At 50.6% G+C, this 13,233-nt stretch overlaps 1 protein-coding gene across 5 annotated transcripts in view; it reads right to left on the bottom strand.

Annotated features, from left to right (window-relative positions):
- Window positions 1-1,915: 1,915 nt before the first annotated feature.
- STX3 (syntaxin 3) overlaps window positions 1,916-13,233 on the bottom strand; it is a 39,811-nt gene continuing 28,493 nt past the window's right edge. For 2 of the 5 annotated variants that reach the window (XM_044380792.3, XM_057317617.1), the window contains exons 5-10: window positions 12,462-12,529; window positions 10,862-10,970; window positions 9,720-9,793; window positions 9,388-9,522; window positions 7,578-7,688; window positions 1,916-3,721 (exon numbers count right to left, since the gene is read on the bottom strand). In XM_044380792.3, the coding sequence (XP_044236727.1) occupies window positions 3,506-3,721; window positions 7,578-7,688; window positions 9,388-9,522; window positions 9,720-9,793; window positions 10,862-10,970; window positions 12,462-12,529 (713 nt within the window). In that variant the 3' untranslated portion in view covers window positions 1,916-3,505. Of the gene's footprint in view, window positions 6,101-7,577; window positions 7,689-9,387; window positions 9,523-9,719; window positions 9,794-10,861; window positions 10,971-12,461; window positions 12,530-13,233 lie in introns of all 5 variants that reach the window. The other 3 variants (XM_026490486.4, XM_026490487.4, XM_057317618.1) reach the window with 3 other exon arrangements.

Here is a 13,233-nt window from a genome sequence, read left to right as displayed (position 1 = left end):
GTTGAGTTACCCACAATCCTGGGGCCAGCCAATCTTTGCAGAGTGAGAGACTGTCAACTCCGTCACCACCCATAAAAAAGGACTTTCTATGTCACAGTAATGGGAGGCCTGTCGTATTTTTGCATAAGTGAATCCGGTCCTCCCCGGGTATTTGCACACAGCCTCTGACACTAACAAACCCATTTACCACTGATACACTAAAAGGTTTCAGAGTAAAACCCATGGATTCGACAGTGAGCAGAAATCAGAGCTGAATTACAGGTAGTTAAGTCAACTGCTATTGACCATCTGTAAGCGGCAGGCACTGTGCTAAGCACTGGGGACGCTGCTGTGAGCAAGACATGCATGGCGCCTATGCTTAGACCCTCTTCACTTCAGACTATTAGACCCTGCAGGAGGAAGCAGATGGAGGGCTGCTCAAAGATGAGACCTACAAGAACCTGCAGAGCAGACCTAACAAGGGCCTGGTGCTGATCAGAGAGAAAACGAAATGCTGCTGAGCGGGGTGCGCTCCAATGCCTGCCCAGCACGTGCTCTGTACCCCGCAGCCCCTCCCTGACACCATCTTCCTAACCAGCTACATGTTGCTGTGCGAACCGGTCCTGCAGCCCTGCCCCCCACCCAGCTGCGCACTGTCGCAAGTCTACTTCACATAACTCTTAGTAGGTGGGTGATGGACCCCTGTGTCACAGGCTCATAATGGAAAGAGGAGTAGCGGTTGAGGAGTCTGCAGTGGAGAAGGGACGGCACCACAGAAGGAGGACGAGTAAAAATGCCGGCCGGGGCTCCGTCGGTGAGGACTACAGGAGGTAAGGGAGGGGGAAGAAAACCACAGGTTATACCACAGGATGTTCCAAGCCGGGATCACCAAGTCCTTCCTCTGCAGGGGCAAGGGGTCTGCTCAGCGAGTCGGCACGAACTTGCCCTAACCCTCAAAGGGAGGAAGTTAATTTACTCTGGGTGTACTGGCTGGCTCTCTCCTACTAAACAGTTCAGGGTACTTCCAGGGCAAGAACTAATTCTTTCTCCTTTAGCCATTCCCAGACAGCACCGCCCAAATTTTGCTGCCGGAAATCAGCATCCTTCTACAAGGCATTCTAAACCGAGCATTCTGCTGCCCGCCCTGGTGATGGAACAGACTGCCACCTGCCTCCCCATCTACTGCCAACTCATTATCCACCCAGTTTCCTGTGAAACCTTTTTCCTTCGTTCTCGCCACCCTTTATCTATTCTACCACCTAATCCCACTCAAATCTGAGGAACCCAGCGACCAACAACATATGCCCTAAGGACATAAGAGTTTCAGGTAAGTGACAGAAAAACAAAATGATCTCCCCACAGATGGCTCACCTTTTTCAGGCAAATATGCCCCCAATGGTGGAAGCTAAGATGATCGCAAGGATAATACAGCAGATCATGATCATGATCTTCTTCTGCACATCCGGACAAGGAAAGAAAGAGCACGTGAGAAGCCACGTCACAGTGCAGAGTTGCAAGGGAGGGAAGACAAGTGGATCCGGACATGGAGGAGGATGTGAAGGGCAAGGGAGATGGATCTGGCTTCTAGAACCCAGGATGCTAATAGGAGCGTTGCTTTCAGGCAAGAGAGTCAAAATTAGGTCAACAGCGATCTCGGAGGACGTTTAGTATGTTGTTCTGCCTCCTAGAACCCACCACGTCGGAGTCATGCCACCTCCTCCTGGAGCCAGCCGGGGGGAGCACCTTACACCCGAAACTCAGATACAGTTACACTGCTTTCTTTGAGAGTTAAAGCATTTTCAAAAATTAGACCTTTTGATCCATCGGGTCTGGCACATGGATAAAAAGGATTATAATCCTTTTCCCAAAACCTGAAGAAAAACCGCCACATGGTGGCACCCAACCACTATTTTGCAGGGAAATAGAGCCAAAACTGTTTCTCAATCAATATAAAGTCATTTATTTTTAAATTATCAATAAAATAATCAAGTTTACATTTAAAAAATACAAATGACAAAAAACCCTTCACTTGTATTCCATACTAAGCCCCAAAGCTCAACAAAGGCCTGTGATGAGAGCTCGTCTTCCCTTGTTGCTGGAGCCCGTCCACTGCCTGACTTCATAGCCACGGGAAGAGCGCATCCCCTTGGCTCTGTCTGAGTGCTGAGCTAGGACGGAGTTCGCAGCCTTTGCAAAGGAAGCCAAGGGGTGGTGCCTGGATTAGGTGCTCACCCTATCCTGGAAAGTCAAAGCTGAACTATGAATCAGGGAGACTGGCAGGGAATCTAAGGGGCTCTCCACTGGGTCAGCATAGTCACTACACTTGAAATCATTTCCGGGCTGTTGTTTCCTCCATGACAACAATTGGGGGAGACAAAGAACCTGTCAAGCTCATTAACCTGGTAGCAGGATGAATGACTCCGTAGTCCCTGGTCTCCCCCAACTGACTCAGCCCTGGAGACTCGATCACCCTAAAGGCCACAGGAATGATCTCAAATTGCTGTGGATGTTCTCAGGACAAGCCTCACCTATGCAGCAGTGGGGAGAGGTGCCAAAACTTGTCACACCTTCTGTCTGCTAAGCAGAAAAACTTAATGGGGTCAACTTAGTCCTCACTCCAAAAATCTATGATTGTCCCAATACTCATCCAGAAAACAAGGTTTCTCGATGACACAGACGATCATAGTTCTGTGATTCATTTGCAGATAAGCAAATGTCTCTTACCTAATTTTTAGCCCAGCTCAAGGTTATTTTCTTTTGAGGTTATAATATTCTCCATTTCTAGCTTCCTACTTCCTGAGAGACACGGGCAAATACATACATACGTCTCACACACGTGATTATAAAAATACCTCTGGAATATATGAAATGAGTGACTGAATCCTCGCACCAATCCTCGCATTTCCAGAGCCTGAGACTCAAGCACCTTGTCCCTGGCCCAATTTTAAGTGCCTGGTTATTTTTGGCCTCGAGGCAATGGCTTCACAAAACATCACTCCAATGGAGAACAGCCAGTTTCCAAGAGTCAGAGAGGGAAATACCTCATACCCTCAGCCTTGACAAATGGTAACCTCAGACAACGGGATCATCCTGGTGCCTCCTTGAGTAAACACGAGAGACTACCACATAAAGACTGAAGTTGGCCACCAAGCTGAACATACTAAGAGCTTAATTTAAAATTGAATTTCAAACAAGTCAGCTTCTAAGCCCAACATGACGTCCACCAGTTCCACATATTTTCAGGACATAGGGACAACAAAGTGTGAGGACCGAGACCCTGCCAAGTAAAAGGCTCAAGCCAGGCCTTGTTGTTTCTACATTTGGAAGAATCCCCTTGTGTTGTTAAAGATACTCCCCTAAAAAAATACATTGCAATTTCTGGGAGGAGAATACTCCATGAGGTAGAAAATACAGCACCTTGGGAAGGTTTCAAATGGGCTTTCCAAGGCGCAAGGCATCATCTGACACATTCAGAGGGAACAAAGCGAAGCTGGGTTGGTTCGTACTGTCCGGGACAGAAGGTACTTCAGAGCTGGTGGGGCAGGAGAAGGTTTTGAGGAGAACTCAGGGCTGCATCGGGTAGATTAGCTTCCTCCGGGGCTAAACTGTTTGCTGGGTCAGGTCCAAGGACGGTTACAAGGAAACAAAGGAACAGGTCGCACTCTCTCTCAGGAAGGCCATTCAAACTCGGTTCCCATCTGAAGACAAGGGTGGCCACACCAGGCTGGAGTGAAATCGAGTTCTAAGAGAGGCAGGGGAAGGAGGAGCTGATCAGTGCACAGGATGACGGTGGACAGCGACATTAACACTCAGTCACAAACCTGGAAGGGGGAGAGGGAAGATCAGACATCGCTGCAAAAGGAGAGCAATGGAGCAGTCAACACTAAACCTGAGAAATCCTGCGGACAGACCCAAGACAGGACTGGACCTGGAACTAAATATCCTATCGTGAAAGAAACAAAAAGCCATATTATGAGAGGGAAAAAGAAATCCCTGAGACTTTTATGATCCTTCACACAGGCTGTCATGTTCCCATAGAAGGACTTGCCAAGGGGAGGCACAGTCGTGGCACAAAAGCCCCCGTTCTCTCTACGGGGCCCTCATCAGCCCTTTCCAAAAACAACTGCCAGAACTTGAATCTACTCCATTACTCCCCTACTCCCAACTTCTCTTACACGTGAAAAGAATAAAGAAAAGTTCAGGGGTCATCATGGCTGCTCCATCTTCAGCACTCGGTAGACTTGCACAACTTTCTTAACTTCCCTGAGCTTCAGTTTCACATCTGAACATGGGGACAGTGCTACTACCCTAGAACAGTACCTGGCCCACAACTGGGGAGTCAAAGGAAGACTGTCTTCCCTCCCTCCTGTTCAGAGACCTCTTGCCCTCGGGCCACATGGGACGGAGAGTACTGACTTTATAGGATACAGTAAACAGCCCAACACTGCTCAGCGAGGACACAGCATTTTGGAGATCAGGTAAGTCAACTAAAAACAATATGTTAACTAGTCTCCTCATTTAAAAATGCTCAAGAAGCAGTTGCTGTTTAGTGCTATAATTAGCTGACTTGGAGCCCCTCTGGTCACATGGGAGGAGGAAGAAGGAAGAGGCACACGGAAGCAAAACTAAAGAGAAGGATCAGGTCTGCGTACCAACGTGGAAGTGTGCGTCGAGTACTAAGGACATTTGTATCTATTACCTCAGCAACCCAAGTTCTCTGAATTCATAACCAAGAGAAAATAGAAATGCGAAAAATATAGGTTAGTTATACTGTTCATTATAGTAACACGGAAATCACAAAACTCCAACTTTGGGGAAGTATTAAATAATTGAGAGTATATTCACAATCTTGTCTTGAAAATTAGATTCACAGAGAGATGTTAGTGATGTGGAATGATGCACTGGATTTTTGAACTGGGTCTAAAACCATCAATAAGACGACCTGAAGTCTGTGAAACCATGTCTGAGTGGGTAAACATGCCACAAGGTTATCAGCAATAACATTAAAAATTAATTCTGTTCACCTTCTCTGTGTTTTATAGGTTTTTTGTTAATATTATATCCTATAGTTTATTCAGAAAAGTAATATTTAAGAAGTCACAAAAGTATTAACAGTGCCAATAATTAGATCATTCCCCTCATGCTGCTACTATGCACACGGAGCCCTGACTCAGTGGTCAGCTCTATTTTCACAAGACTTTAAAGAAATTGACAGCCTAAATTTTAAACTCACTCTCCTCCAAGCTTCTCTGGACTTTGTAAACAATGATATGTGACTACCTGGTTTTACAAAGAGAAGCTAAGACGTAAGAAAGAACTCTCCTAGGCCCACCATCAGCTGTGTGTTCAAACTTGGCCCTGTGACTTAACATCTCTTTAAGCCTGAGTGTCTTGGTCTGTAAAATACAGGGAACAACAGTACCTACCTCAAGAAGGTGTTGTGGGGATTCAAGGACGTGTGTAGGAGATGTTCAACACACGCTCTGGCACGACTCGACACTCAGAACTGTTAACTGCTGTATCATTCACGATCCAACCCGTTAGCCACAAACAAAGCCCCACCACCCCAAACCCCAATCCAAAGCTTTCTTGACACTAAAAAGGATGTGGAAAGCAAATCCCAACATGCATGAAAGTCAGCAAGAATTCAGAAGGTGACCCCCAGACCCAGGACATAGATTGTTCCTAATTAGGAACGTGCTTCCCGAGCAAAGGGAGTGACGTGTAGTGCTCAGATGTGCCAGAACAGATGACAGCACACAGTGTAAGACAAAGAGCTGGGACAGAGTCCCCAGGAGAGGAACCAACGGAGCCCGGCCCAGAAGAGAACCTTCCCCAAGGCCGGAAGCCCAGAAGAGTATTCGAAGAAGATGAAAGAAGGCACAGGCGATAGAAAGTCTGGAAGAGCTCAGTGTGTCCAAGGGAGGCGCACTGCCATGTGAAATCCCAGGCCAATTTCTCAAGAGGGAGCCAATCCAGAGTCCCCGAGAACCTTCCATTTACTTACATTTCAGTGCAGCAGCCACTCGGGCCGCCATTACTTCAGCCCAACGGAAAGTCCGATAATCAACGCTAAAATGCCCAGCAACACCACTACTACCACAATGATAATTATCAATTTCTGGAGAGGATAAGAGAAACAAAACAAATCATTATTACAAACAACCGAAAAACAACAATCCATCCGAAACCCAACCCCTCTCACGTCTACGTTGAAAGACTCTTATCAACCCAAGTAAGACTTCAGCTCTACATAAACACATTGTTAGGCTATTTCATGGTTCTTGAATGCCTTCCCGGCTAGCAAGGCCAGCAGATGGAAATATGGAGCTTCTGTGGGCTCTCAGCTCACACTTCAGTCTTGCGTGTGTGGACAGATAAAAAAGCAACCATCAAAGGGTCTCCAAGCAGCAACAGGCCAAGGTGTCAAGTGACCAATTTTTCCTTTTCTAGAAGAAGTGTATGTTTTTGAATAGTCCTAATTTCAAACTTCTGTCTGTCTCTCCCCTAAAGCACACACCCACCCTTCAGACCCAGTCCAGTGACTGGGGATCAGAAAGCGGGATTGCGGTCCTCCTGTGAGCCAGCCTGGATTCATCAGGTAAAATAACTTCTCAGCTCCTTGAATCCCAAAGAAGCAATGGATACAGTTGGAAGAAAATCAAAGAACTGAAGAACAAAAGTATCAGCGCCCAGGCGAAGCAGTCAGAGAAGAACAGTCTACAAGGCACGAGCCCCCCGAGCTGGCTACCACCATGGGCAGAGAGGCTTACAAGTCCTCAAGCGACGGGGGCACCGGAAAAGGGGTAAATATGCTGGTGTGGGGGAAAGAGCATGATTGGAATGTGAATTTGAATCCCACTCCTATACTTACTAGGTGCCCTGAAGCCAGTTACTTAACCTCTGACCCTCAGCTGTTCCACCTGTAAGTAGGAATAACAGGTGCTCCGTAAGATAGGAGGTGATGTTGCATGGAGATCAGCACAGCGCTGGGTTCGCAGTAGAGGAAAGGGGGGTGGGCTTGGTTAATGGAGTGGAAGAGAGTGAACAGGTTTCTGAAGAACAGAGTCAAGTGTAACATCTGAAAGGATCACGAGCTCTGTCCAGGAAAAGTCTAGCAGCAACACTGGGCAACGCATCCAGCCTGCAGAACTGCCTTCAAGGGTGGGTTCTTGGGTAGACAGCTTGTGAGCCAGATCCATGCAAGGCACACCAGGGAAGGGAGGGCAACTACTCTCTGGGAAAGGCTAACGTAGGTGTTGGGATGAGGCCAGGACAGAGAGGGAAGGCATGGGCTCAAGGACATGGGTGGGGAGGACCAGAGAGAGGAGGGACAAGCCAGATCAGCGGAGACTAAGGCGCTCACCCTCCGAGCTTCACTCTGAAACTTGACAGCCTTTTTGGTATCTGCCACGGCCCGCTCCACAAAGCCCACTGACTGGTCCATGTTGTTCTCAATACGGTCAATCATGGCTCCCTTTTCCCGGATGCAAGAGGTGGTGGCAGCAGAAACAGAGACAGGCAGAGGGAAGACAGAAAGAGCGAGAGACAGCAAGCACAATAGACTCTCTTCTCTGAAGGCAGCCGGAGAGTCTCACCTTCCGGGCCTGACCCTGGTACTTCACGGCTCTTTTAGTTTCTTCCCGGGCCTTCTCCACATGGTCCACTGTGTGCATGACATTCAGCTCTATGTTATCTAGCATCTCACCCTGCAAAGAACAGACACCCCCATAAACCCACGCCAGGAGAGTCGGAGCTCACGTGGGGACAGGGCTCCCCGTTATAAACCCCAGTGCGAAGACAAGCACCCAGAAGTCTTCCGTGGGGCATACGATCACATCTTCCACGGGACTACCTCTGGCTCCCCAGTCCGTGGTGGTGGTCACTCACTCGAGCAACACTCGGCAGATTACTTCTCTGGGACAGGCCCTGCACAGAGCTCCTGGAGCTCACTGTCCAGATGCCTGGTAAACACATGTTCTAAGACTGATCCCACCATCACCATCCTGTTTTTAATTAAGCATATGAGGAGAGGAACCAAAATAAGAGTATCTTAGGGCATAACTGGGAGGCCGGGCTCTTCCTGGTCATGCAGACCTGAACCGAGCTCACTTGGCCTGAGGCAAGCTTGCTGCCTCGTGCTTCAGAACAGCACTGGCAAACATCTGCTCCTCCAGCTTCTAAGGTTGGGGGCATCTGCTTTCTCCGAGAGATACTCCCAGGCCCCTTAAGGGACAGACCCTGGGTTTACCTAAGTCCCCTGGTCACGTCTTATATCTACGTGGCTATTACGAGACAGTGGTCTCCTGGCAAGATTCCCAGCCATCTCTCAGCTATTACTTCCCAACGGGGAAGTCTGGTCGCTCCAATTAATTCCGGGCATCTTAGGAGGGGAACACCCCTCACCTACCCAGACCTGCCTCCACCCACCCCGTTGCTTTACGGCACTCTATAAGCAGAGAAAGGCACTTACCCTCACTTGACTCGCAAACCAAGTCCTCAGCAAGGCCGCGAGGAGAGACAAAAGAAGAGCAGGGAGGCAGGCACTTAAGGAATGGTCTTAAAGGCCGGAAGGGACGGAGGAAAGGCACCTGGGCCCTGGGCCGGGGACGGCTGTCGGAAGCCAGCCAAGCAGTGCTCGGGCTTCGGTCAGGTTTTGCAGCCCTTCCACAAAGGGAGCGGTTTTCATCCTTCCCAGGTGGCAGAGTGGCCGGAAGTTCATGGGAACAGCGGTACACTGGGACACCGAGGCGTCTCTGACTGCGTCGTAAGACCCAGCCACCACCTGACCGCGGGGAGCCACCACCACATGCGGGTGACAGACTCACAACGCTGAGCAAGCACGCCCAGGGACAAAATACGCAGTCAAGCCGTGAGTGTTCTGAGCGTTCCTACAAGCCATACCCTACTGTCCTTCACTTTGTTATCTGTGCTTGTTCCTTAGCAAAAGTGCCAAAATCTTTGGAAAAACATACAGAAGAAAAAAAGAAAAATGGGGAAAAAAATTAAAACCTCTGTGAAAGTGAACCCTTCACTGTGAATTGGGGAAATGATCCCGTTTTCAGTGTCACCCGTGAAACGGTTGCTAGCAGGAGACTGTTTTAGGGCATCCTCATTAAGAACCCACATCCCCAATCAGAAGGGAAACAAGAGGGGCTGAGGCGGAAGGAGGAGGGACCTGACTGAGCACATCAAATCCCACGGTAAGACGGGAGGCCAAGCGAGCAGGCAGGAGGACAAGGCTGAGACGGCACCCGGAGGGCGTTCCTTTCCTGGGGCACTGGGATCTTATTACTCCATCCTGAGGATTCCCGATGATTCCCGCACTGCACCTCACGCGACTTTCCAGTCCACCCTTCTCAGGAGCGCGTCCTCCCTCTCCCCAGGGTGGTGCCCACTGCCGGTTACCTGATTCTCCACCAGCATGGCGATGTCCATAAACATGTCATGAAGCTCCTTGATGCTGCTCTCCAGCCGCACAATGTCCTTGTGCCGCCCCTCGATCTCACTGAGCGCTTGCTTGGAAATCTGAGAGTCAATGATCTACGACAGGCCACACAAAGACCAACCATCAGCCAGTACCCCTGCCACAGCCCCCACTCCCACTCCGGCCACGCCCCTGCCTCCCTCCCCCACTCCCTCCCTGCACCTGCAGCCCTGCCCTCACCAACCACACGGAGCTCCACGGCAGCCTCCCCTCCCCATGAGAGGGGCGCGCATCCCAGCCCCCCGACACTCACCCCAGAAGTGAAGATGGCAGGGTTCCCACTCTCCAGCATCTCCTCCAGCTCCTCATCGGTGGTCTTTTTGCCGGCTTTACAACAAAAGAAACAGAGCATCAAATACAAGACCACAGTGCACCCATTCAAAAGTTCCCTGAAAAGGGCGTCTGGGTGGCACAGTAGGTTACGTGTCAGCCTTCGACTCGGGTCATGATCCCAGAGTCCCAGGATCAAGCCCTGCATCGGGCTCCCTGCTCAGAGGGGAGCCTGCTTCTACTCTCCTCCCAGCTCGTGCTCGCTTGTGCCCTATGTTGCTGTACTCTGTCTCTCTCTCTCTCAAATAAATAAAATCTTTACAAAAACGAAAAAGTTCCCTGAAAACCAGGAACACGGTAACTTCACTCTCAAGACCGTGGTCTTTGTAACGCAGCCCCAAGAACTCCTGATACATCTTGCTTCTGATTTCTCCCCTAATCCAATCCACCCTTTGCATTACAGACAGTTACCTTCCTGAAGCATGTATCTGACCACATCCCTTCCCAGCTCAGAAAGCTGCCCGCCCCACTCACTGTACCTTGGAGGACCAGGAGCCAGTTCCTGGGTGAGCCCTCCCTCCTCCACCGAACCCCACACTGCTCTTCCCAAGGGCCCCTCTTCCCAGGCTGCACAGGGGAGCACTCCTAAACACACTTGCTTTCCTCTGACACCTTCCTGGTTCACACGCTTCCTCCACGGAGAGCCCTTGGCACCTGCAGTGCCCCGAGTCCCCAAAGGGCACATCTGTCAGAATCAGTCTCTTCCTCACAGCACCCAGGGCCATACTATAATTTCCTAAATGTTCTTTGGTGTCAAATACACAAAAAATGTCGTGAGTCCCCAGGAGGGCAACTGTCAGCAAGTGCCTCCCCTCTGTGTGAGGAAATGCTGGCGCCCACAGGAACCAAACCACCAGGGCCCAACAAGCATCGCGCCACCTTGCAGCCCACGCCAGGGCACCAGGTGCGCCAGTGCCCTAAGGCCTCTCCTGGGCTTGGGTGCAAATGCAGGCGCAAGGCCAAGCAGGGGTGCTGCTGCTCGCTCCCCCAGTTCTCTGGACTTGGGAAAGACAGCTCCACGGCAGGGAAAGGCGAAGGGGTGCGCGCCGAACCTCAAACACATACTGATTTCGAGCTGCCGCTGGATTCGCCCTTTACTGCGTTCGCGGAAGTCCACCTGAGCCTCGTTGTATTTGGTCATCACCTCCACGAACTTCCGGGACAGGACGGAGTGCTGTGGGAACCATGCCAAGTGCAGTGAGCCCCCAGGAGCGGAAGGCCCAGGAGCCCGCACTGCTGTCGAGCCTGCACCCGCGGCCCCACACGGCCCAGTCTGCGGCAGCACTGGACTCGGAAGCAGAAGACCACGTATGAGACTCAGCTTTCTGCTCTCCTAACTTCAGGAGAGTCTGCTGACCTTCTCAAGACATGTGTTTAGCACCTGTTTCCCTGCCCTGCTGACCTCACATGGTAATCCTGAGGCCAAACGAGAGCCCTGTATCCACACGACTAGCTGCGTTTTTCTGGCACAACCCTTGGCTTGCTTTCTAAAGCGGCCAGACTCCCTCCCAAATCCAACACCTGCCAAAATGCTTGAGTTCTAACCCAACCTGACCTCCCGAACTCCCCTTGCTTGTAACTCAGTGCATTCACTCAACAGTCCCATGTGCCTGCACTCAAATCTTCACCATGATTTTTATTCCTTGCCCACCTCTCCACATCAAGGCCTACTGGCTTCTCCTTTGCAAAATCACCAGTATCTGTACCCTTTTCAAACCCGTTAGCAGCATGCATGTTCAGACCAAAGTCATTGCAAAAGCCCAGCAAGAGACCCACCTGCCTCTTGTCCCTCCCCTGCTCTGGTTCAGCGTTTGGGAGGCCCCCAGACTATCTCCTAACAGATGCAAGCTGAAGTAAATGCGCACAGGCTACCTGATCGTATCTGGGTTCCCCAGACAGGTATTCAAAGATCTCTGGAGTACAGCACTACATTCTTGACCAAAATTCAATTACCACTACCCCACTTTTCTCTCCAGACAGGCTATTCTCTCCATGCCAGCCCCTCACCCCTGCCCCATCCCCATCACTACCACTATCACTACTAACACACCTCCCACTCCTGTCCCCATGCCTCTTAGGGGAACCTCTCTACCCCTGAGCCTGTCCATGTTGCCACTCTTGCCCATCTAAGGCCCAGCCCCCAATTTTTCCTGAGCTCTGCGACTGCTGAGAGCCCCGTGCACTTCACTGACTCTTCCTACACTGCTCTCCCGTTGGGTCCTATGTGATAGCTTCCTTATGCCACTTGAACATGACTGCCAGTTCTCTGAGCTCATGGATCATATCTTTGATGACCGCCAGACAGCCTAAGTCCAACTGGACAACTAATGACCACAATCTTCAGAGAGACCTCCGTTTCCTCCCCTGTAAAACAGGAGGCACACTAATTCTGAAGCTGTGCCCTAGGGGGACCTTGGGAAATTCTTCAGGGGCCTCCTTAGAGAAGCAGAGGGTGACGGAGGGGCCAAAAGGGCTGGACTCTGGCCCCTCTCCTGCGTCAGCCGGGGCAGCTGTCCTTTACCAGTTCTTCCTAATGAGTCCAAATAAGAATTGTTCTTTAAAAAAGAAAAAAAAAAAAAAAAAAAGACTCCACAACTAAAAACAAAAAAAACAAAGAAAAAATTAAGACTGGACAAAATGACAGTTAGACCAGGGCAAATCTTACCTGGGATTTCCGAATCCGAAGGTCTGCCGACGACCGGACCTCATCCTCCTCGATGTGCCTCTCCATACCTGCGGAGCAGAGCAAGGTTATTCCAGCAACACTACCACTCCTCTCCTCCAAGCAGCACAGCTCAGTACAAGGCTCCCCACATGCCCTCTCACACCCAGCCCGTGCAGAGAGACACCAGCATCTACGATCGCGACGCGTCAGCTCACAAGGGAGCCGCGGGCCTCGTGTTGCACACCCTTTACTGTACCGGGTCTTGTCTGGCTGTATCTTAGCACAGCAGCCGACAGCAAGAATCTCCGTCACTCGCTAGCTGTGTGGCTTTGGGAAGGCCACGTCACCTTAGTGTTCCTGTTCCCTCATCTGTAGAACGGAGCACGGACAGCACCTCCCTCCACCACCCACGAGAGCCGTGAATGAGAACGCACACAGTGCTCTGCATGCTCTCACGGCTACCGTTGGAAGCAGCCCCAAACCGCTTCCACCTCTCCATGAACACAGGTACTGTGATCGTTTGGGGGGAAGAAAGGATGAGTGCCGCCTCCACTCTCTGACCAACAGCCTGCATTCCCAACCAACTAGGCAAAAAGGCAGTTGGAACAGAGACCTCCTGGGCCCCAGGGGAACTCAGTCTATGACCTCGGCCTAATGGGACAACTGTCTAAACCGAAGGGGTAATGGGCCCAAGAAATGTCTGCAGACTGAATAATAACACGCTCTGCGTCTAGATTGCTCTGGCATTACTGTTCACACGGACGTAGGGCTG

Source organism: Ursus arctos, unplaced genomic scaffold (assembly GCF_023065955.2).
Source record: "Ursus arctos isolate Adak ecotype North America unplaced genomic scaffold, UrsArc2.0 scaffold_23, whole genome shotgun sequence".
In the NCBI taxonomy this organism is placed as follows: Eukaryota; Metazoa; Chordata; class Mammalia; order Carnivora; family Ursidae; genus Ursus; species Ursus arctos.
The sequence above is the reverse complement of the archived record's forward strand: the minus strand, read 5'-3'. Positions and strand labels throughout refer to the sequence as shown.